General features: G+C 39.8%; 1 protein-coding gene across 19 annotated transcripts in view; it reads right to left on the reverse strand.

Moving 5' to 3' along the window:
- Nucleotides 1-25,022, reverse strand: part of LOC106553206 (pleckstrin homology domain-containing family A member 5) — a 104,209-nt gene extending 79,187 nt beyond the window's left edge. For all 19 annotated transcript variants that reach the window (XM_087722813.1, XM_087722823.1, XM_087722812.1 and 16 more), the window contains exons 1-4: nucleotides 24,944-25,022; nucleotides 23,554-23,674; nucleotides 12,853-12,957; nucleotides 10,178-10,250 (exon numbers count right to left, since the gene is read on the reverse strand). In XM_087722813.1, the coding sequence (XP_087578939.1) occupies nucleotides 10,178-10,250; nucleotides 12,853-12,957; nucleotides 23,554-23,661 (286 nt within the window). In that variant the 5' untranslated portion in view covers nucleotides 23,662-23,674; nucleotides 24,944-25,022. The remainder of the gene's footprint in view (nucleotides 1-10,177; nucleotides 10,251-12,852; nucleotides 12,958-23,553; nucleotides 23,675-24,943) is intronic.
- Between the last annotated feature and the right edge of the window lie 511 nt (nucleotides 25,023-25,533).

The raw sequence follows: 25,533 nt of genomic DNA on the forward strand, positions 1-25,533 counted from the left end.
AAGGGAACAGCTAAGGAACAAGGGTCAACTTGGGAATAAAGCCACAGGTGGATGGTGAGTGGCCCCTCCCAGAGGGAATAAAAGAAGAGTGAAAGGGAAGTGGAGTTTGCAGGAGACAATTAGTTAATTCCTGCATTCTTGCCAAATATTGCGGCGTCTGAAAGATATTGGCCTGGCCACTCTCCAAGCCTAATGGGGAACTTTCTTGAAAAACTGTGGAAGAGGAAAGACTTTGCTGGAGAGGAATTCACTGTAAATTAAATAAAAGGGTTTTAGCGGGGTGAGGACTCGGCTTCGTGCTTCTGGGGAAGCCTAAGTCAGAACAGATACTTGATTTGCCTATCGATTGGCCCCAGTTTGTGCCAGTTGGAAGGAAAGTCTCCAATTCCATCTCCTTTAGTATGGGTTCCCCTCAGAGCTGTGTCTTGAGTCTGGTACTGTTCACCTGGATGACCCACAACTGCTGTGCTGAATCTGCTATAAATCATATTGTGACGTACACAGATGACATGGCAATTGTGGATCTTATCTGAGCAATGACAATGAAGATTCTTAGAGAGAGAAGGTGAAGGCTCTGGTGGACTGGTGCAATAAAACTATTGAATGATAACAAACCAAAGGAGATCATTGTTAATTTTAGAAAGAGCCGGCATAATCATACTCCACTTTGCATCAAGGCTGCAACTATGGAAGTGGTCAATAGTATTAAGGGGTACAGATAACTTAACAATCTGACTTGGCCTCTTCATATGTTATCTTTAGTGAAGCGTGTAAACCAGCCTCTGTATTTCCTATGTTGGATGGGGAGAGGACATCTTTCTCCTTTTGTCCTGGCCACTTTTTACAGAGGCACAACTGAGAGCATTTTGACAAACTGCATCACTGTTTGGTTTGGTTGCAGCAGTGCCTTAGAAGGAAAGTCCATACAGAGAGTGGAGAGGACAGCTGAGAAGATTATAGGAAGCTCGCATCCCATTATTCAAGACATTGCTTATAAGCACTTTGTGCTTAGAGCTCAAAGCATTGCTAGAGATCCCACACACCCACTTTATGGTCTGTTTCTGTTGCTTCCTTCTGGGAGGAGGTTTCAAAGTATTTCCGGAAGGACTATTAGATTCTGTAACAGCTTTGTTCCTTGTGTCATCCGTCTTGTAAATTTGCAGGATTCTCCCCCACCCGCATGTATATGTATACATTCGAACTAGACTATGATGTTTCTCTGTGTCATATATGTGAGTGTATGTGGATATATGCATAATGGTTAACTTTTGAGAGTTAAATACAATTAAATTTCATTTTAATGTATGCTGATTAGTGTATATTTAAAGTAACAATAAAGTTCTACTCTATTCTAAAGAAGTTGTTAGAAGAAGAATGTGTCAGGCGCAAAAAAAAATTACACCTCAAATATAATTAGACTCCCTGGAGAGGTGGGGATGACGTCACGACGGTACGATGTGCGATCTTGAATTTCCAAGATCACCATCGATATCTCTGTCGCGGTATGGTCCTTTTGGACCTAAACCGTCCCGTAGAGGCAGTGATAGAGAAGGGCACATTCTGCTGATCCCAGGGTCATCGCAAAGTCCCTGGTAGATCCAGGAGAAGCCCTTTTTTCCAGTAACAGAGAAGCAGCCATTGAAGATGCTGAAAGTTGGGACAGCTCCAAAAACGAAAGGCAAGTTGGAGGGAAAGTGTATCGAATTGGTGAGATAATTTTTATTATTAGATGAGAGAACACCCCAAAAGATTAAAAGTAAAGTTAAAATTGAAGACAGAAGAGGTCAAGCGGGCGAGATTAAGCCTGAGTCAAACTTAGTGTGTTATTTTTCTTTAATCCTTTTACTGCTGGAATTTCTACAAACAATTCTTATTTTTAAAACTGGATTGATTTTATTTTTATTTTTTTTAGACTTTCTTTTTTCAACGTCCTACAGTATTTTCTTTTTTAAATTTTTTCTTTCTTTCCTGGAATATAAAGAGGGAAGTGAAAGTAGATGAAAAGAAGTACCACTGTCACTTAGAGGCTTGGAAATATTTGGCAGAAGTAATGATAGAAATTCTGGCAGAAGCATTGGTGATAACCAAAGGAAAGATGATGGAAGGAATAGATGAGGAGTTTCGAGTCTTTACAAGATATGCAGTGAAACACAAGTTGCCAAGAAATGTCCATATAAGATTTACTAAAAAAGCAATAAGAATACAAATACCACAAATGGCAAAAGATAAAATATTGTACTACTATTGGATGGATACAGGATGATGTAATGAAATGCTATAATAAAAATTAATTTGAATTTATTTAAATTTAGAATATTTTGCATAAAATGAAGTAATAATAGTTATAGTCATAAATGATTAACAATGATAATGTATACATATATACTAGATGGATAATATGTGATTTAATATAATTTGTAAGTGAGGACCATGGAGAGGATGCACAAAAGTTTTGTAACCAAAGATAAACAATTTTATAAAATATGGGACTTATCAATAGTTAGGCAAAAAATATGGAACTGAAATATGCAAGAGAATTTTATAAAGATGTATTACTACTGGATGGATTTAGGATGATGTAAAGAAATGCCATAATATAAATTTATTCAAAATTTAGAATATCTTACATAAAATGAAGTAATAATAGTTATAATCAAATAAATGTTTAACAATGATAATAATTATATATATATATATATATATATATATATATATATATATATATATATATATATATATATATGTGTGTGTGTGTGTGTGTGTGTGTGTGTGTGTGTGTGTGTGTGTATATGTGTATATATGTGTATATATGTGTATATATGTGTATATATGTGTATATATGTGTATATATGTGTATATATGTGTATATATATGTATATATATGTATATATATGTATATATCTGTGTGTGTGTGTGTATGTGTGTCTGTATATATATATATATATATATATATATATATATATATGTATGTATGTATGTATGTATGTATGTATGTATGAATGAATGAATGAATGAATGATTGATTGATAATATGAGATTCTATATAAATTGTAAGTGAAGACTATGGTGAGGATGCAATTGTATATAAAAATAATGATAATAATTAGACCTCCCCGAAAATAAGGGGTCAAAAGAAAATAAGACTGTGTCTTATTTTCGGGGAAACACTGTACTGATCTTCAGTCTCTAATATGCAATATAGGAACAATACTTATCCAATTTCCAACATTATCATACATTCCTTGCTATGAATACTTTCTCCCTCTGCTAAAAATAAGCACCGCTTTGAAATCCTCCATCTTTATGAAGGCCTGGAAATCGTGCATCTTCTGACTCTCATCACTTGGTTTTAAAATTGTCCAATGCAGTGGTTCACTATCAGAGATTCCTTGATTTATTGGGTTGCAACCAAGAATGAAAAAAAAATTGGCTATACCAACCAGTCTGAGGATCATTAAGGTAGCAAAAGTGATAGTGAAAGTAAGAATGATGGTAAGTCGCTATATTCCATGAGGAGGTGGGAACACCTGTTTAACAGTATGCTACATGAAACAGATCCACTCATTCTGAGGTAAATGTCTAGTTCATGTCTATTTTTACCTTAAATTGGTGATTAAGGATAACCATCTTTATACTGAAATTATTTTGCTTTATCACCATCTTATTAAAAAGAGCCTCTCTATAAGAATGTTTTTGCCTGCTACACATATTTTATTTATAGACAGAATATGAACAGGATTAAAAAACAAACAACGATGATTCTCTTATCTCAGGCCTTCGGTACAAATATTTATTCAATTAGGATGCTCTATTGTTTGCATCAAATGCTCTTTTATCCTTCCGCAAATGCAAGAAAGACGGGAGCAAAAAACATTGCCACAATGATTACAAAAAAAAAAATAAGAAGACCAAATGTGAATATCTAAGTGTTGCTTCATTTTGCTGATGTGCTCTATATTAATGGTGGTCTTTGTTCCACAAAACAAAGTGGACTCTGTATTTTGTCAATATCTAATATGTAATTTAATTACTCTAATAATTAAAGCATGAACTGTAAACCAGAAAATCTGAGTTTCATAATTTAGCTCAACCGCGAACACAATGGGATTAAATATTAACTTTCCAGAATATATTTCCGATTTGTAAAATGAGAGAATAATACTGACCTAGCTCGCCTAATTATTGCAAAAATCAGAAGCAGTTTATATAGGTGGGCCTCCATTTATGACTGGTCCTCTAGCGATCATTCTCAATTACAATAGACTCTGAAAATGGGACTTATGACCCAGATTTGAAGTTCTTATGTTTCCTTCCTTGGTCACATGAATGCATCTTTGTCAACTGACCTGCGTTTATGTCCATTTGCAGCATCCCAGTCACATGATTGCAATTTGGGATGCTTTTGCCAGAAACTGGCATTTACCTCTGGTTTCTGGCAAACAAAATGTTTGTTTAATGGCTATGCCGTTTGCTTAATGACCACTGAGAGAACAGTCATAAAACTGGGTCTGATCAGGTGGTGTCCTGTTTTATCACTGTGACTACTTGAAATTATGAGCTCATTTACAATTATAAGTCAAGGACTACCTATATAGATGTGATCTTAAACCAAAGTATAAGTTTACACTTTAAAGCAGGGGTGTCAAACTCAATTTCATTGAGGGCCACATAAGGGTTGTGTTTGACCTGGGGGGGGGGGCATGGCCAGCATGACCTCATTTGTGTTGGGGGTCCCCTGTGAATGGCCTGAATGCTCTGCCAGTGGAAACGGGCCCCTGAGCTCCATTTTCGGCTGGAATGGCCTCCTGCAACCCTCTGCAAGCGAAAATGAACCTCTGGAGGGGCGTGCGCGCCCCTCTCGAGCTCCATCTTCACTGGCAGAAACACTGCAGGTTGGTCCTTTGCTATTTCCAGAGTGGCCCTGTGGGCCGGACCTAAGCACCCCATGGGCCAGATCTGGCCCCTGGGCCTTGAGTTTGACACCCCTACTTTAAAACTATCTATAATGCCTGAAGTAATATGGATGAATTAACAGTTATAAAAATTGAAAGGACTGTGCAATGTTTTGGATTCAATTCAACAGAGTGCTTCTGAATGTGCTGGGCTGCAAATATAGCACTTACCCATGTCTCACTAAAGCAAAGCCTACACCCAAAATTATATGGCTGTTTTAAATGAGCCTAAGAGCTTTTGCATGTATATTCTTCTACACTGCAATGTATTTCTATTGAATCTGAACCTTGCCTATTTTCCTAATTTATTTACTAAAACGTAACACTAAAGTTGCAAGAATGGTTATAAACATTTGTGTTTCCTATATCATTTGAACAAAGGTAGTTAGAACAGTTGTATGTTTACCTGCAAAGTAATTTTCATTGCATTTCTTGGGATAAAAAAACCTCATTCTGATCTATAATATGCATTAATTATTGCTTTTTGTATTATCAATTACTGAATCCTACAGCTGTTTACAATAAAAATAAAATTAGAATAAAAAAATAAAGAATATGCTCTGTAAACCGCTTAGAGAGGACTATAAAAGCACTATGAAGCGGTATATAAGTGCTATTCTGATTCTGAAACAACCCAGCCTATCATTCTGAGTGGAATTAATTACCACTTAATTTTTGTAGTGAACAATTTCTATTTTAATTCTTCTATTCCTCCTTCTACCTTGCTATAATACAGTATTTGCAAGTGAATGTTAGAACATCTGGTTATTAACACAATCTCCTTCAATTCTTTACCATGGGTATACCGTATATAACTGGCCTAGTTATCATCTCAGCAAGTTAGCCTATAAATGTAATATTGAGGCTAAAACCAATAAACAAAATGGAAACACTGAAATAATTTGCATTAAAGAGATTCAGAACTTTTAAACCTGAGTAGGATTAGTAAGGTAGATGGATACAATAGGATGCTTCCAAACAAAACTGCTTTGGAAGATGGAGTTGTGTGGCTGTTTGCAATTGTGAAAGATAAATTGAGAACAAGAGGTTCTCAGGGCAGAAACACGAGTTGTGTCAGAAGCTGTTTAGCTTCAAGCTCATGAAGAGCTGGTCCTCTGACGAATAGCAAAGATGGGAAGGAGAAACTATGATTTGGGTATAAAAGGGAACTTTCACACACAGAGCAATACATTGTTTACTATGGCTTTATTTTAGTTTGCAAATACATATACATATATATCTATTAGATTTTTTTACAACCCCTGGTAAGCCCCAATTATGGGAGGAAGCTAACTGCTTCCATCATCTGTCAATCGGCTCGTCACAAGAGTCCATCACGACAGAAACCCAATATTTTTACTGTTGCCTTTGTTATATTTGTGTTTTTTTTATTTGTGCTGATAAATATTTATTTATTTATCAGCACAAATAAAACACACACACACACACACACACACACACACACACATTAATCTACTTGTGCCATGAAACAGTTTAGCTGAATACAGAGACGAGCAGATTAGTAAAACTTTGCAAAGACAGTAGACTGAGATTCACTGCAAAGTCCTGGTCTGTGGACCTTGACAGAAATGGGTGAATTGACTTTTCCTTCTAGTAGGGAAAAAAAACCTCAAAACCCACTGACAGCCATCTCCCTAATTACAGTACAATTTTAGCTCAACCAAAGTCTCCATGTATTGAATTACAATACTGCAGCGCCTCTAATTGTTACTCAGAGTGGGTTGGCTTTTCCAACAGTCTATAATCTTTCTGAACATAATAGTTCTGCATTTCTAAACTCATTATAACATGAGCAATGTGGTACTTCTGTAATCGTTTAAAGTGAAAGGAATTAGCTCAGTTTAAAATTATTGCCATATTTCTGCTGGGGAAAAAATCGTGGTTTGCATTCTATTTCAGGCTCCAGAGCGCAATATTAATTCTTTCGCTTTTAACATTTGGTCAATGGACATTTGCTTTTATCACAGGCCCAATCTCCTTGATGATTTTTAACTCCAGTCTTAAAGGCACTTATGTTCCAATTGTCTTTTCTTCGCCATTATCTGAATCTGCCAGTTTCTAATTTTACTATACAGATACAGATATTTTCATAGCTCTGATCAAACTATCTTATGTGCTTCAGTGTCATATATGAAAAATGTGAGAAAAAGATTTGAGCATCGGAATGAAAACTACCCTATATCTATTTGTCTTGTGAGGCCATCCCTTTTAACTTGGAACTAAGTAAGGTCAGGACTAATCTTGCTTAGTACTGGGATAGAAGCCCATCAAGTTAAAGTATCAGTACCAATGTGATAGTTCCAGCAAGAAAACTAAGATCATTGCATCCTGTCCTCTCAATTCCTGGCAAATAGATGGGGAAGAAATGGAGGTAGTGACAGATTTTATTTTCCTAGGCTCCAAAATCACTGCAGATGGGGACTGCAGCCAAGAAATTAAAAGACACTTGCTCCTGGGGAGGAAAGCTATGGCAAATCTAGACAGCATATTAAAAAGCAGAGATGTGACCCTGCCAACAAAAGTGCATACAGTCAAGGCTGTGGTTTTCCCTGTTGCAATGGATGGCTGTGAAGTTGGACCATAAGGAAGGCTGAGCACCAAAGAATGGAGGCCTTTGAACTATGTTGCTGGAGAAGACTCCTGCGAGTCCCTTGGATTGGCAAGGCGATCAAACTGGTCAGTCCTAGAGGAGATCAACCCTGACTGCTCTTTAGAAGGCCAGATCCTGAAGATGAAACTCAAATACTTTGGCCACTAATGAGAAGGAAGGACTCCCTGGAGAAGAGCCTAATGCTAGGAAAGATTGAGGGGAAAAAGAAGAGGGGGAGGATAGAGAATGAGGTGGCTGGATAGTCTCACCGAAGCAGTAGGCGTGAACTTAAATGAACTCCGGAGGATGGTAGAGGACAGGAAGGCCTGCCCATGGGGTCACGATGGGTCAGACATGACTTCGTAACTAACAATAACACCAATGTGACATCAAAACAATCCCCCAGGCCCAGCAGGGTTTGAACCATGCAAATTTGAACCATGCAGAGTTGGCTACAAAAAAGGCCACATTCAAGTCCCATAAAATGACAACATTTTAAGTAGAAGTGGCAGCTCAGGCATTTTAACAGAACGCTCTGCACTTTCAGTAAGTTGAAATTCCCAGCATCCTTTGGGGAAAGCCACAATGATTACTTTCCTGGAGACAAAAATGTGTAAATTTGCGGCATCAATCAACAAGGACTTCAGTGTTTCAGTGAAGGAGTAGGCCTCCTTTCGGCTCAACTTAAGCCTGGGATTATCCAAATGCAATTACTGCTACCTATCTAAGGATACCAAGATTGAGTCTGAAACAACACAGAATGATTTAATGCTTCAAAAATCCAAAGTCAAAACTCCAAAGTAATTCAGACATAACCCTTTATAAACTCCTTTATTGGCTTCTGGTAAATCTCCCTCGCAGTTGAAACAGTTGGAGAAAGATTTGCACTCCTCTACATCATGTATTCCAGCTTCCTCATAAGCAGTTTCCTATTTTGTGCCCCCCCAAAATCCCATCTATCAGCAAAAAAAGGAAAGATGGGGAAGCCTAAACATCAGAAGGGCCCATGAGATGCTAAGAAGCATATGCTACAATTTTGGTTCTCCTAATTAGGACAGAGTAGGTTTTATTAAGGGTATGAGGAATTCTGGGAGTTGAAGTCCACAAATCTTAAAGTTGGCAAGTTTGGATAGCCCTTGGTTATACCATTTAAACCACGATGAACAAGCCTACTCAAGAAAAGAGATCCATGAGATATAGAAACTCCCGCTGTGGCTGTCATAAAACAATTGAAAGGAATAGTGAGAGTGCGCCATTTTTCAAAGGTTATATGGTGGCTTCCATCAAACATTCTAGATCAGGGATGTCAAACTCAATTTCATTGATGGCCGCATTAGGGTTGTGTTTGACCTCAGTGTGTGTGTGTGTGTGTGTGTGTGTGTGTGGCCAGTGTGTGTGTGGCCAGCCTGAATCATTCATGTTGGTGGCGCCTGTGGTGGCCGGGCACTCCGCCAGGAAAAACAGAGCATTGCCCTCCCGAGCTCCACTTTTGCTGGCAGAGAGTTGCAGGTAGCTGCTGCAGCCAAAAATGGAGTCACAAGCTCCATTTTCACTGGCAGACGGTTGCAGGAGGCCATTGCAGCCAAAAACAGAGCTCAGGTGTGCTGTGCATGGCCCACCCAAGCTCCGTTTTCACTGGCAGAAGCACTGTGGGCTGTTTCGCTGTTTCCAGGTCAGCCCTGCAGACCAGATCTAAACACCCTGCAGGCCGGATCCGACCCATGAGCCTTGAGTTTGACACCCTTGTTCTAGACTTCAAATGAGTGCCTCTCCACCTCAACAACTTTGTGGACTTCAATTTCTAAATGTCCATGCTGGCTGGGGAATTCTGGGAGCTGAAGTCCACAGATCTTAAAATTGCTGAGGTTGAGAAACAGTGCTCTGGACTATTCTGAAAAAAAAACCACAGCACAAGCACAAAATCTGTACTCATGAAGAACCTGTGGCATATCGGATCAGAGGAAGCAATAGTGGAATAGCTAAAATTAGGAGCACAGAACAGAGGTATTTGATCTATTCTATATGAAAATTGTGAGCTTCCCCAGCATTTAAGAGCCGAGGTGGCGCAGTGGTTAAATGCAGCACTGCAGGCTGCTTCAGCTGACTGCAGTTCTGCAGTTCAGCTGTTCAAATCCTACCAGGCTCAGGGTTGACTCAGCCTTCCATCCTTCCGAGGTGGGTAAAATGAGGACCCGGATTGTTGTTGGGGGCAATATGCTGACTCTGTAAACCGCTTAGAGAGGGCTGAAAGCCCTATGAAGCGGTATATAAGTCTAACTGCTATTGCTATTGCTATTAATGCTGCTTCTGTCATTCCATTTGAACAGCAACAATAACACAGTTTGTGATATAGGTCAGGGGACACGCAAAACACAAAGACGGAGTTCGTTCTGACCCAGATAGTGCAAGGTTAGAACTAACTGACCATTAATTTCCCAGGGAACAAATTAAGGGGACTGCTCAAATCAGCACTTTTATTTTTATATCAACAGAAGGACAGAATGACCATTGCCTCTTCCAAAGTCATCATCTGCTTTTTTAAAAAGAAGATAACGTGATATATTTTTGGAAGCATAGCTTAACACCATTGCTTAGGGTCATTTAAAAGACTTACCTCGATAGTAGAAGAGGCAGAGATCAGAAAGAACAAACCAGCGCTTCTTCCAGAGTTTCATGCCAGTACTATCCTGTAGGTAATGAAATACAGAATAATAAGAGACTGGAAATACAAGATTTTGGGCACATTGCCATAAAAGAGAAATCTTTTTGTAATTCTGGAGTATCATAGTTATTACATATTCGTGTGATTAAACCATTAAACGTTTATCATTGCAAATAAAATCCCACATTGCCTGACATCTGTGTCCTGAATCAGAAGATGTATGTATAACAGTTGCCAAGGCAACCAATAATAGAGCCCTATTAACGTTATGCCCTGGAAATGTTCCCGGTTCACCTTTCTGACTTGTGCTGACAATGCTCAGCTAAACATCTCTTTTTCCTGAGTCACAAAACTCTTCTTCTCAACACACAATGTTTTCAAATGTGGTTGGGAAATTGTCAAGTTATGAGAAATGACACAATAAACGTGTGACATCCCCCCCCATGTACCTTTTCTTCATATCCCAATAATCATTGCCTGTCCTCTAGTTACCTAGAATTACAGGTGAAGGGTGTCATTTTCATTGTGTCATCCTCAACACCCCCCCAAATCTCAGTGTGTTGTAAACCTATGCTCAGATTGAGAACCCCTCTGATGTCTGAAGAATGGAAGTAATACCAGAAAAGATAGCAATAGCAATAGCAATAGCAGTAGACTTATATACCGCTTCATAGGGCTTTCAGCCCTCTCTAAGCGGTTTACAGAGAGTCAGCATATTGCCCCCAACAATCTGGGTCCTCATTTTACCCACCTCGGAAGGATGGAAGGCTGAGTCAACCCTGAGCCGGTGAGATTTGAACCGCTGAACTGCTGATCTAGCAGTAGCCTGCAGTGCTGCATTTAACCACTGCGCCACCTTGATAGTTTTCAAAACATAAGGTAGCTGCCTTCAACATCAGGAAATGTGAGATGGGCAGCAAAAACTCATTATGTCGACTCACGAAGCTTTCCTGACCTGCTCCCGAGTTGCTATAGGCAGGGGGATGGGAAATCGTGCCTCGCGGATGCACCGAGGAATTCATACCTCAGTCAAAGCAAAACACATTGCAGTTGGACGAAGTCAAGGTCATCTCCAGGGAGACCCGCAACGGCCAGAGGGAGGGACTTCTATGACCCGTGAAATTGCTTCATTGGGGAATATGCTTGGTGACCCACCTTGGGGGGAGGGGGCAACAGGGACAAAGGCAAGGTGCGAACTAGGTGAAGTCAGACCTGGCTTCACCTAGGTCATGCCGATATGGTGCTCCTAATAAAGTACTAGGTTTTTCTTGCACAATGGTTTGAGGCTCCTGATTTTATTACGGCATAACACATTACAGCATTAAGGACATTAGCTTTAAACATATAAATGTAACTAGATTCTGAAGAAGCCAATTTTTGTCTTTCACTCTTAAGCTTAAGAGGATGGGTTTCAGTACCTAGAGTGAAACCAGGATAATGCTAAACACTTTAGAACTGAGAAATACACACTCCAAATGGCACAGGAAGAATGCTAGATGATAGAGCCGAGGTGGCGCAGTGGGTAGAGTGCAGTACTGCAAGCCACTTCAGCTGACTGCTAGATCAGCAGTTCAGCAGTTCAAATCTCACCGGCTCAGGGTTGACTCAGCCTTCCATCCTTCCGAGGTGGGTAAAATGAGGACCCGGATTGTTGTTGGGGGCAATTGTTCTGACTCTGTAAACCGCTTAGAGAGGGCTGAAAGCACTATGAAGCGGTATATAAAAATCTGCTATTGCTATTGCTATATGAAAACAAGAAAACAACAAAGCTGGCTGGGGAATTCTGGGAATTGAAGTCCACCCATCTTAAAGTCACCAAGGTTGAGAAACACTGACATAATCTCTTGTGGCTGACTAAGGTCCAACTTATTCCACATCAGATTTTAACAGTGGCAACTGCCACACGACGAGTATTTTTTAAAGTGTAACTTTTACTTGTCACAAGTAAAATAAAAGATTATGACACGCTACCCTTAGCCCAGAAAGTGATTTTATTAGTAACATCTCTAGTACAAATATGCTAAATATCTGGATTACATAAACCAAATCAAGTAGAGGTTTACACAGGCATATGGTACCGATAAGTTACCACTTCAGCTCAAACTTTAGTATTCACCTCAGGATGTAAATTATGTCTTTTCTTCATTTATACAAAATAAAAGGCAAAAAAATGCAGGTGCTACAGTTTTGTATGTTAGAACTGCAAAGGTGAATTAAACCGAAAATGATTTATATTGCATCTGCTTTAGAGAAACCTTTGCGATAGAACAATGCGCAATACAAACAGAATCCCTTAACAGATGTGGCCCTATCTGGGGGCATAAATCAAACCCAAATAATTGAGCAAACTTTTATCTAATGTACTGTCATTTTGCAGCAGTTATAACATGTTTCACAAGCTAGTATAGTTTTTCCAATTTCCGGCAGGCCACAATAACAGAAAGGAAAATCACTCATTTGCAAGTGTGTGGGTTCTCCAGCAGATACCATTAGCAGATTACCTTCTTCACAAAATGTAGAACGTAGCTGCGCTTCTGCACTTTTCTTATCTCATAATTGCAATGCTACATTTCAGGTGACGTTATAGTATATCCCTCCAACTCCCCCCCCCCCGCAATAGACATTACCTGTTTATACAACCAGCCTCGCCTAACGACAGGTGCGTTCGGATTTCTTTTTATTGAATTCGACCTCTTTCCAAAATTGTGGACCTTTTTTGAGGAGCGTGATGTCTAAAAATAAAATTAAAAAAAAGAAATTATCAATGCTCAGTACATATAGGAGATATAAAGTTACCGCAGAGAGAAAAAACAGATTTGGATCAAATGCTTCCTCTAGGACTTATTAAGAAACTACATTATTGTTGTTTTTTTGTTTCCCCAGGTAAATCAGTAACTACTTTGGAGGTTTTGCTGACTCCTCTTTTCTTGAAGCTTTCAGCAAGGGAAGAAGCTCACAAGCATTACATAAGCATAGAATCTATTTTAACAAGAATATTGGAAACAGGGCAGAGAAAAGAAACACTAAAATCAAAACAAATTTTTGCCGGAAAGCCAAATCTTAATCAAAATGACCTAATATTGCTAACTTAGTTACCTCTTACTTTCACACAGAAAGTACTTTAGATTGACTAAGTGGCTGCTTTTTTTCACCCTTAGAATCTTCTTGGTAAATACAACAATTGTGTGTTATCAATTCAAGATGGTGGCACTCAAATTACCTTTTATCAAGGGCTTTCACTGATGTTCCTTTGCCCATTTACAGTGTAATGGTAAGATAGGGAACAGCACCTTGTAAAACCACTTCTATTATCACAAGCGTCACAGAAAAAAGCAAATCCCTATTTAATTCTTACAAGCCATTTGTGGCCTTTTTGAGATTTCAGTGCAGGCTTATAAGCAGTAATAGGATCCCATGAAAAGAGCAGCACAGAATATCATACATCATGCATTTTCAGTTAAAAATGGTAGAACATATCTGATTTTTTATTTAATATTTGTTGTTAAGGCATTGACTGGAATGGAAAGCAAGGCTCCCTGGGCATGTACATAGCCACTCGGTCAAAAAAAGGAGTTCAAATAATACTATACCTTTTATTTTAAGTTTAAATGTTTCTCTGCAAAACAGAGAAAGAAGGACTAGGCTGTTTTAGGCTGGCCCAAGAATAAGAAATGAAGTAGAAACTTGTAAATGACCATAACATCCACATTAATTTCACATGAAATCAACATTCTAGTGTCCCATTTTTAAATTCTTTCCTCTCAGATTGGAAAATTAAAATTGAATTGCTTCAAATATACCCAAGATTTCCCATTTGGCTTTTAAAATAATAATAATAATAAATCACCATCAGTCAAATGCAAAAAGCCGCACTGCTTGGATCTGCACACATATTACGAAAATACGTTACGACGTCCTAGGCCCCTGGGTGGGGCCCGACTAGTAACCAATGCCAAATCCGGCGAAACAACTGGCCGCTGTGATACAATTGTATAATAATAATAATGTCAGCCGAACAGATACCACTATTTATTTTCCTTGGGTATCATTCAGAAGATAGGGAAAAGGAAGCACTTTGCTATGGTAGAAGAAGTTGAAAAAAAAAAAACTTACACAGAAACTATTATCAGATAAATATGTTTATCAGAAAAAGTACTATGTTTTGAACAGGTAAGGAGAATTAATCAAGAAAATTAAACACACAGCCAGATCAATGACACACGGAGTTGTTAATTGTTTAATCCCCTTTATCAAATAACCTCACTGTGTTATATTTTTCCTTCTTATTACACTAAACAACTGTACTGCCTTCTGAATCGTAAAGCTCCATTAATTTTTATAACTAATATGGATATTTCTGTGACATATGGTCCATGACAGAACGGGTAGCAAACAATTTCTTGCAGCGGGTCTTAAAGTTAAAATGATGTGGCCAAACAGGCCTGCTCATTAAAGAGGGAAGTGTAAATGAGCAGTGGTGACATGCTCTCGTCTTTTTCATCAGACAAGTTCTGCAGAAACTGCTAAACACGAATGAATAAAATAATTGTGACAATGAAACCAGCTGTTAGTGGTCTCTGAATACCAGGCACTCACTTCTGTACAAGGGACAAGTGCATCTTTAAAATTAAGTCATATTTTATCAACAATTGTGAATGTATGTTACAGTTAATGAAACAATATACTATAAGCCCTGTTTCATCTAATAAGTTAGCTGTGCCACTCAAGTTACTCCCATTGTCTTCAAATCATTATCTCAGTTAAAGCTAATATACATCTTGCATTCATCATAGTTAGTTGTTATATATTAATCTAATACAACTTTTAAACTTTATTGCTGTAAATATACTTTAAGACAGCTCATAAATAAAAAACATATTTTTTCATTTATATATTAAATTTAGTGCCTGAAAAATGTGATGTTTACAGAAAACTTTCTGCAGTACAACTTCAACATGAATCTGCTAACAATTATGTGGTTAGGAATAAAAAAAAAACCCCAAGGTTTGAAATCTGATTAGAAGATATATGAAACCAGTAGCAATATTTTTTTTTAAAAAAACCTATAGCTTGCCAGCAATTTTTGCAAGGCACCTTCACATGAAGAAACTGGCACTCAACATGAAGATGCTTTCCTAAATACCTTGCAAGATCAAGGGATCTGTGGACCGGATTTGGCCCACAGGATGCTTAGATCTGGCCCGTGGGGCTGCCCTGGAAACAGCAAAGGACTGGCCTGCAGTGCCTCTCCCAGAAAAAATGGAGCTAGTCAGGGCAGGGGGCGATCCTCCCGAGGTCCCGTTTTTATTGGCAGAGGGTTGCAAGAGGCCGTTGCAGAAGAAAACGGAGCTTGGGAGCCTGTTTTCTCTGGAAGAGTGCCCAGGCCACCACAGGCATCCCGACATGAGTGATGTCGAGCTGACCATGCCCACCCTGGCCATGCCTACTCTGGCTCCCCAAGGTCAAAGACAACTCTGATGTGGACCTCAATGAAATCGAGTTTGACACCCTGTCTACAGTCATTACATCCCCATAAATCGTCGAGCCCCAGCCCGGGTCTCGCCATACCTGGGGAGAGAGGCCAGCCCCTTCTGAATTCTGTTGACCCTTATACGGTGCCAATTTAGTACTTTTAGTTGACTCGATTCTTGTGCAGAGGCGATAAATTTTAACTGCAAGGTCACATGATGCCACGATCTTTTGCGCCTGACCGATGGGCTTATACATGACAAAATACCGTATATCAGGAATATAGAGATGCTTGCCAGTGGAAAAGTGAAAATAAAACTTTAAGGTTAATTCCAGGACAAGAGTTCTATTGTGGCCTACAAAATAAAGGCACCAAATTTCAAAACCCTCTCTTGTATTACAGAGATGGGAAACATGTGGTCCTCCACAGGTGGCTAAATTAGGATTTGCTGCAGCTGCAACCAGTTTGGTTGAAGCCAAAGGATATGGGGGATACAAAGCTCAGGAACTCTTAGCAATTTTATTGGAAGGCAACTACCTGATTGAATAATTGGCTAATATGCTCACCCCCCTAGGGCTGTGCTTATCTGAAGGGCAAAACATTTTAAAAAGAAAAAATGAAAGAACAGAAAAGCAAACTTTTAAATAGTGGATCCAAAAAGCAACTGTTAAATGAGGGTGTTTTTTTTTTTTAAAAAAAACTCTTTTTAAACTATTAATGCAGAGGTTCCTTTTTTAAAAATCCACTTCTTTTTAAGTTTAGTACCAAACAGAGAGACAATGAAAACAAAATAATAAAGTACGATTATTTTCTTGAAACTATAACAAATAGCTATAATAATACGAAATGATTACAGTAGTGGTGTCAAACTCATGACAACAAATTGTCATGTGATGTATTGCAACTTCTCCCCCTCGCTAAACCAAGGGGGGCGTGGCCAGTGCGTGACACATCCAGCCCACGGGCCGCGGGTTTGGCACCTTTGGGTTATAGGAATACTATAATAAAAAATTAAATACTCAGACTTGAAACATGTCAGATCAAATTTCAAGGTTCAAGGTTCATTTTATTTATATGCCGCCCTATTCCCGGCGGGACTCAGGGCGGCGCACAAACCCAAGAGAGGGGAAGGGAAACACAAAGAACTACAACAAAAAAGTACAAGGGAATTTAAAACAACCAACAGCCACACGATTCGAGAGGGGAAGGGAACTTAAACATCAAACACTTTTCTGTAGCCGTTCTTGTTTCTTTCGCATGACAGTACAGATCAACCAAGTTCTTCTTTTGTGGAGTTTCTGAAGAACTGCAAGAAACTAAACCCAGCCCTTTCTCACCCACAATCATAGAGGAAGAAGGGTGGGGGTGGGGAATTTTATGCCACAACACAAATCCTTTCTAAGCTAGGCTAACAGGAGCAAATGGAGATCAGGTCCCACCAATCTATACAATTACTGAAATGCTTCTTTCCCCACTCTAATCAGAAAATAATTAATTTTCCTTCAACCTACTTGAAGAAACGGTTTCCATAAAAGTCCTCCTGCCGATTAAGGATTTAATGCATTCACACAGATTGCACATATAGAGCAGGGGTGTCAAACTCTATTTCATTGAGGGCTGCATCAGGGTTGTGTTTGACGTTGGGGGGCCAGGGTGGTTGTGGCCAGCATGACGTCGCCCGTGTTGGGGGGATGCCTGTGGTGGACCAAGCACTCTGCCAGCAAAAACGGGCTCCTGAGCTCCATTTTCAGCTGTGACGGCCTCCTGCAACCCTTTGCCCGCAAAAATGGAGCTTGGGAGAGCCGTGCACAGCCCTTGTGAGCTCCACTGGCACTGGCAGAGGCACCACAGACTGGTCCTTAGCTTTTTCCAGGGCGGCCCAGCGGACCAGATCTAAGCACTCCATGGGCCACATCTTGCCCCCCCAGGCCTTGAGTTTGCCCCCTCTGATACAGAGGAACCATAATCAGTTGGTTTGGATTCAAAAGGTGCTTAAATTAAATGGAAATAAGCAACCAAATAAAATAATTCAGCCGATGGTAAAGTGAAAAGTATCACACAATATTGAGCAGCTAACTCAGGGTTGAGATACGGTCGAACGATATGGTTCAATAAGAGGACCCGGATACCTGCGAGACCGTCTTCTGCCACATACCTCCCTTAGACCAATAAGATCGCACAGGATGGACCTTCTCCAGGTGCCTTCAGCGGGACAATGCCGGCTGGCAACGCCTAGGAGTAGGGCCTTCTCTGTTCCGTCTCCGGCCCTATGGAATGAGCTGCCCCCAGAGATCCGGGCCCTGCCCACTCTCATGGCCTTTCACAAAGCCATTAAAACCTGGCTTTTCCGGCAGGCCTGGGGCTGTTGACCCCTTGATTGAGGTCCAGCCCCCTTTCAATTGGGTGTTTGTTGTGTTCCTTTTTTAACTTTGTTGTGTCCCATTGTTTTTAAAAATTATTTTTAATTTTTTCATTTCTGTAAGCCGCCCAGAGTCCCTCGGGATTGGGCAGCATAGAAATTCAATAAATGAAATGAAATGAAATGAAATGAAGAGAGAATTTCAGGACAAAAACTGGTAAACCAAGACTGATTTCCAAATCTGAATACTTTCCTTATGTCAGTGGGTTGTAACATGAGGATCTTTACAACCCAGATTCAAGACTGTTCTAGTATTTTTCAGATTTCAAAGTTACCTTTCCTAATTTTGCTGTACTTCATGTGAGCCCAATTATTCTATAATGAGCAGAATAACTGCTCTGGATACCACCTTCAAAAAACGTTCTGATTAAAACCAAAGGAAACTTAATACAACTAGCATTGTAAGGCATCCACTGTAACATTCTCTCTCCATTCTATTCTTTCTTTAATTACAATTGTTGCCATATTGCCTCAACATGATGAGATTTAAATCCTGATGAACTAATGAAAATGATTCCCATTTGGTTACACTTCAGTTGTAAGCTACGCATTTATGCTTAGTCTACTTGATGGTATGCTGTTGTGGTGGCACTATCCTCTCGTCATGAGACAAACAGCAAAACGAATGTTGTCGCTTTTGTTCATGAGTAACGGAGAATGTGCATGACCACAAAGATTAAAAATGCAGCTGTTTTCCCACAGAAAGGAGGAGTAGAAAGCTAGCCAGAACTTATTGTCAAGCATCAGAAGACCAGGCTGAGCATTAGAAGCTCAGATCGCGATGCTTCCCAGATATCAGAAGAACGTTATCTTCACTGCCTCAACTTAGACCCTCATCTAGCATTTGTCAGGCCTGCAGCCAGATTCCTTTTGGATCTTTGGCCTGCCAGACTTTCTATTATTCTATTATTCTATTGCGGGAAAATAGGAGGGGGGATTATATGGAGTTAGATGCTATGTAGCCATAACAATATTCTTTCTAGAAAGCCAAGGTCACCCTTTGTCTCTGCACCTCTGTACCTGACCAGAACTGGATGGGTGGAACTGCCAGCATGGCAGTGAGAGATTGGACCATGGGATGGACTTGTGGGTGTGCGGGCAAGATCTTGAACTTTCAACTAGGTGGGGAAAACTGGGAAGCTTTCAGATTCGGGTTTTTCCAGATGTGCCAACATGGCTCTCTTAATAAATTGGAACTTTGAGCAATACTTTGCCTTGGACTCTGATTTACTTTTGGATGCTATTTGGAAACCTGAGAGCCTTTTGTGAAAGACAAAATATCACCATTCTGCCACTATTTTTACTAGCCCAGTTTCCCATTGCCTTTCTCTGTCTATTTAGCTCTGCCTTTCAATCCTGTTCCTATCTAGCACTCTTATTTTTCCTCACAGTGGGCAATCTTTTGAAAACCAGGGGCATTTTTCATGGGGAAAAGGCTGAAGTAGGTGGAATGATATGATGTACAGAATTCTACACGCACCGAACCAGCAGTAATGCCGGCAGCAATCCACCCCTGTATACAATGTACATAAAAATGAGTAACCATGCAAACTTACTCTTTCCAGGCGTGTACAGGTAGTTCTTGACTTACAACAGTTCATTTAGTGACCGTTTGAAGTTACAACAGCACTGAAAAAATGTGACTTATGACCATCTTGCATACTTGATCAAAATTTGGATGCTTGGCAACTGACTCATATTTATGACGGTTGCAGTGTCATGTGATCCCCTTTTGCGTCCTTTCTACGAAGTCAACGGGGATGCCAGGTTCACTTAACAACCGTGTTACTAATTTAACAACTGCAGTGATTCACATAACAAAAGTGGCAATGAAAGTTGTAAGATGGGGCAAAACTCACTGAAAAAATGTCTCGCTTAGCAACATAAATTTGGGGCTCAATTGTGGTCGTATGTCAAGGACTAACTATATGTATAAGACTTAAGCGTATCTACTTGTTTGCACCCAGCCATCATAGTGCAACAAGGACCTTTCAAATATAGTCCCGAAAAGATGCATGTGCTGACAGGAAAGCACTTGTACTAATAAACTTGTGTGCTTAATAAAATTATTAATAATTCTCACGTGGACATTTTCAGCCATGAAAGTGACTCTCTAATGTCATTAGTTTATAATTACACCGTCTGTATGGAGCGTACACTTTATAAATTATAAGCAGACACATTCTTGCTCCAGGGATCTTATACTCAGAAATTCAGTAAAGGGAAAACAACAGCAGAACGTGAAGAAAACATTATTGGGGATAGCAGTAAAAGTACATTTAATTGTTTCAGTTACTGACTAGACTTTTGCACAGAGCAGCTGATGCTGTTAAGCTTCTTTAAACATCCAATGTGGATTAAATAGTGAGCTGGGCTGTTTTAACACTAGAACTATTAATGGAGCACTCAGTCCTAATTGACATTGGTTTCTTGTCGCTCTTAATTCTTCAAAATAATTGAATTATGCAAGACACAAGTAGAGAAGCCTCAAGCTAGAGCAGAGAGGGTTAGTGTTGCCAGAACATTCTGTTCAAGGTCTCCAAGTTTTATCTTTTCTCTCCAAATGCTGATTTCTTACCTACCCACCATTTATTATTTTTTTGGCCTGGACATTTCACTATGCTGTTTCTGTCTGTAGCTTAGAAAAATCCAGAAGTACAGCACAGGAGAGTGATGATGATTCTATGACACATGTCAAGGGTGACACACCAGTTTTACCAACACCCAACAACTCTTCTCAAAAGCAGCCCCATTCTCCCACGCAATTGTTTTGACTGAGGCTTCCCAAGAGCATGAAGCAAACTCCTTGTTCCGGCAAAAAAACCCTTTTATTAATTTACTGTGAATTCTGCTCATTCACAGTTGGCAAAGTCTTTCAAAGGAGGATTTACAGTCACAGACCTTATCTGGCTTGGAGAGCTGCCAGCCGATATCTGCAAAACTTGGCAAGGAGTCTTAGAGTCACTAACCGATTAAGCAAACTAATTGTCTCCTGCCAACTCCACTCCCCTTTTGCTCCTCTTTTATTTCCTCTGGGACGGGCCATTCATTGTCTGGCCTTACTCCCAAGTTGACCCCTGTTCTTTAGCTGTTCCCTTCGTCTGGCAACTCTGCACATGCTCACACTGGGAACAGGCTCCAGCTGTCCATCTGCCTCACTGATGTCTGACTCTGAAGGAAGCTGATAACTGGCCTACGTCTGTCACCCCCTCTCTGCCTCCGACACAGAGCCCTCATCAGAGCCTTCCCCAGACTCCAGGACTGGCCCATCTTCCTCCCCAACCTCCTCACTGTCCGAATCTGCTGCTAGTTCCACTGGTCGCTGGAAGGCCACAACAGCAGTCTCCAGACTCTTTGAAAATGAGTTTTACTTCTATTTTTATTTTACTTCTATTTCATTTTTGTAATGAGAAGTGTGTGGTGGCTCACGAAGTTAGAATACTGGCTGCCAATTGGCAGGTTCATGTTTGAGACCCGCTTCTGCTGCGGGATGGGGTGAGCTCCTGTCACATGCTTCAGCTCCTGCCAACCCAGCAGTTCAAAGGTGGGTGACGGCAAGTAGATTAATGGATATCACTTTGGTGAGCGGGACTGGGTGGGGGGCAAAAACAAGCAAAAAACACCCAATTTTTTACGAAAACGGGCCCATTTTTTGTAAAAAAATAAAGGGGGGGCATACATAGTCTTTAGGACACGTATTGAGTGCTCCTGGGGGCTGGGGGGGGGGGGAAACGGCCTATTGTTTGTTCATTTTTGCCCTCCCCAGCCCCCAGGAGCACTCTGGAAGCCTCCTAAAGGCTATGCACGGCCATTTTTGCAAAAGGGGTGGGGTTTTGGGAGGCCAAAAATGTTATATTCAGTGTATAAGGCACACCCAGATTTTCACCCTCTCTTTTGAGGAAAAAAGTGAGTCTTATACTCTGCAAAATACAGTATATATTATGTAGAACACAGGGAAGCAAAACTTTTTTTTGGTTTAGGGCTTATAGTTTGTTTTGTGCCCTGTTTAGGGGCCACAGAGGAGAGAGAGTAGGCAGAGTGAAAATGTTCACCCACCTTGTTATGTTTGAGCATGTGTTTATGTGTGTGTGTGTGCATGTACACGACCATGTAGAGGAGCAAAATGGATTGCTTTTTTTTTTTTTACTTTGACCCCACTTAATAGAAAAGCATTATCAATTTGTAAAGGTAAGGTTTCAGAAAGAAATGCAATTAATGTCTCAGGTAAAAATTACAGCTTAAGAAGAAGGATGGAAGAGAGAAAGGGTGACGGTTTTCCTCTCTTTCATTCACTTCCAGCATCCAAAGTATTTGACTGAAATCCAATAAAATGAATATAGAAAAAAATATAATGAAACAGTAATAACAAATGAGTGAGAAAGGCCAACAGGAACTGGATAATCTATTCCTTTTCTTTTTCCTTCCTTCCTTCCTTCCTTCTTTTTTTCTTTTAAAAAAATGAAGTTTGCACTTCAGAGTAGCAATTTAGCAGATTTAAAAAAAACACCTCTTTAGACATCTTCTACCATATGGATAAATCACTCAAAAATATGGCATGATTTGTTCTAACAGAATCTGCTGTGTGGTGTTCTTCATTATCTCAGAAAGTGATAGGGGGGGGGGCTTTTTTCCCCTAACCTCTTGGCCTCAGCGGTAGGCTGCATTGAGGCTGCTTTCACAAGCTGTTGAGTAAGAACTCCTGGTACCTTATGGGCCACCAACTGAGATCATGATTATAGCTTATTAGAAAACCATTAAAGGATTATCTGTTCTCTGTGACTTTTTAAAATAAGAAAAGAATCCATTTTAGCCACACACTTAGTAGGGCTCTGCAGTGCATTAGATCTGAAAGCAAAAAAAAAAAAAAAGGGGGGGGGGCTTAAACCGAGCCAAGTATATCTATTCCCAGAAGTGAACTGCTCCGCAGTCCTAATATTTGTTTATTGGCTTTTAATAATGAAGTTATTTATAATTAAAAAACCAGCAAGTGTAATACAATATTATTATTCATGATGGGTTTTATATATATTGTGTAGACCAATGTTTCTCAACCTTGATGACTTTAAGTCCTGTGGACTTCAACTCCCAGAATTCCCCAGCCAGCTATGCTGGCTGGGGAATTCTGGGAGTTGAAGTCCATAGGACTTAAAGTCACCAAGGTTGAGAAACACTGGTGTAGACTGTACAATGCAATTTAATTTTGATCAGCCCTTTACTTGAGAGAATTTTTTTCTCACAGAAAAATGCAACAATTTATTTGAAAAAAACCCAATAAACGGACCCGTGGATCTAAAAGAAGCTGTTTAATTTTTTTTAACTTCCAAACGAAGATCGATTGTCTTACAACCTCCACAATAATTGTGCCTCCGCACCACGTTAGGCTTACTAGCTCAATAATTTTGTACTAATGAATAATGTATACCGAATACAATAACTTACTCTGCCCAGAGGACTCATCGGATGTGCTGTGTAATCTGATGTCAAATTATAGTGTGCAGCTTCAGACACCATGTTTAATGGTCGTTCTTTCTTTTCTTCTGAAGTCATAGCTGCTGCAGTCCTGAAAACAGAATATTCAATTACATAGGAACCTGCTGGGTATTCAAGACTAGAAGAAGAAAAAAAACATACCCTTAATTGTTTTTAATAAGAGTCTGAATGTGTTACCTGTCCAGATTCCCAGCAAATGTTGGTGCAAAACAATAATGACTATGTAAAACATGTCTCTCTGGAGCATCCTAGAGTAGATTCTCAACAGGTAACGCAAAGTATCTCCCATTTTAGTAAATCCCATACCTGAAAACTTCTCAGGCCTATAGTGCTAAAAAGGAAATAAAAGGGCTGCTGAAAATGAGTCCATTTGATGTGCCCAATTTTATGAATCACAAGCTCATATTAGCTGAATGATTAACCACTGCAGTAAATTGTTGAACTTTTGAGTGGTCTCCCAGGCTACGACTGAATGGGCCCCATTGGTTTTGGCATTTTTTTCCCCACATTATTGGTTAACTTTCTTCTTGTCTTAGGAGACCTGAAGGCCAGGTGGCCAGTGTGTATACTGGTCTTTGGATTTCTTGTGTTCTGGCATGCACGCATATGTGCGCCCCCATGCATTCCGGTTTCGAGACTCAGTGCCGAAAAGGTTCGTCATCATTGATATACACTATATTGCCAAAAGTATTCTCTCACCTGCCTTTACTCGCATATGAACTTACTCGCATATGAACTTACTGTAAGTGACATCCCATTCCTAATCCATAGGGTTCAATATGACGTCGGTCCACCCTTTGCAGCTATAACAGCTTCAACTCTTCTGGGAAGGCTGTCCACAAGGTTCAGGAGTGTGTTTATGGGGATTTTTCACCATTCTTCCAGAAGCGCATTTGTGACACACTGATGTTGGGCGAGTTTACGTGGCCTACCGCTTCGTGGGTGAGTTGCTGTCGTTCCCAAACACTTCCACGTTTTTATAATACAGCTGACAGTTGACTGTGGAATATTTAGGAACGAGGGAATTTCATGACTGGATTTGTTGCACAGGTGGCATCCTATCACAGTTCCACGCTGGGATTCACTGAGCTCCCGAGAGCGACCCATTCTTTCACCAATGTTTGTCAAAACAGTCAGCATGCCTAGGTACTTGATTTTATACACCTATGGCCATGGGTGTGATTGGAACACCTGATTCTGATTATTTGGATGGGTGAGCGAATCCTTTTGGCAATATAGTGTATAACAACTATACATTAACAATTACGGTATATAAATAAATATTCAGAATATAAGAACATATAATATTTTTTACACCTTTTTGTAAACACGTACTTACTGTTCATTCACGACAAATATGCAATTGTCCTGTGAGGGCTGTCCTGTGACTGGATGCTTGCAGGTCACTTTTCGTTCATTGTGACTGTGGAGGAAGAAATACAGGAATTATTTAAGTATGTATTGATTAATTTTGCAGCTAATTGGAAAACCCAACTTTTTGCATGGAACAGAAAAAAATGAAATGACATACGGATTTGATGATCGGAAAAAAAACTGTAGACCAGTGTTTCTCAACCTTGGCAACTTGAAGATGTCCGGACTTCAACTCCGGACATCTTCAAGTTGCCAAGGTTGAGAAACACTGCTGTAGACAATAGGGAAAAAAAAAAGAAAACCATGATATAAATTTAGATTACGTTTAATGTAAAAATATTTTTATAGTCTGTGAAAACAGAGATGGAAGCGATTTCCTTCCTATTTTTCTTTTGACTCCTCTTGGCTCTCATTCTGTTTATATTCCGGTTTGTCTCCTATTCTTCAAGACAGCTTAATTCCCCATTGCATGTTGATACAGATCAGACTGTCTCAAAGGTGCTTTCTTCGAAAAGCAACAGGGCTCTTTTTCCCCTGAGGAAGAAGAAAAGATTT

The sequence above is a fragment of the Thamnophis sirtalis genome, unplaced genomic scaffold, assembly GCF_051295495.1.
Source record: "Thamnophis sirtalis isolate CommonGarterSnake01/CBP01778 unplaced genomic scaffold, rThaSir2_p1.2 scaffold_9, whole genome shotgun sequence".
Taxonomy (NCBI): Eukaryota; Metazoa; Chordata; class Lepidosauria; order Squamata; family Natricidae; genus Thamnophis; species Thamnophis sirtalis.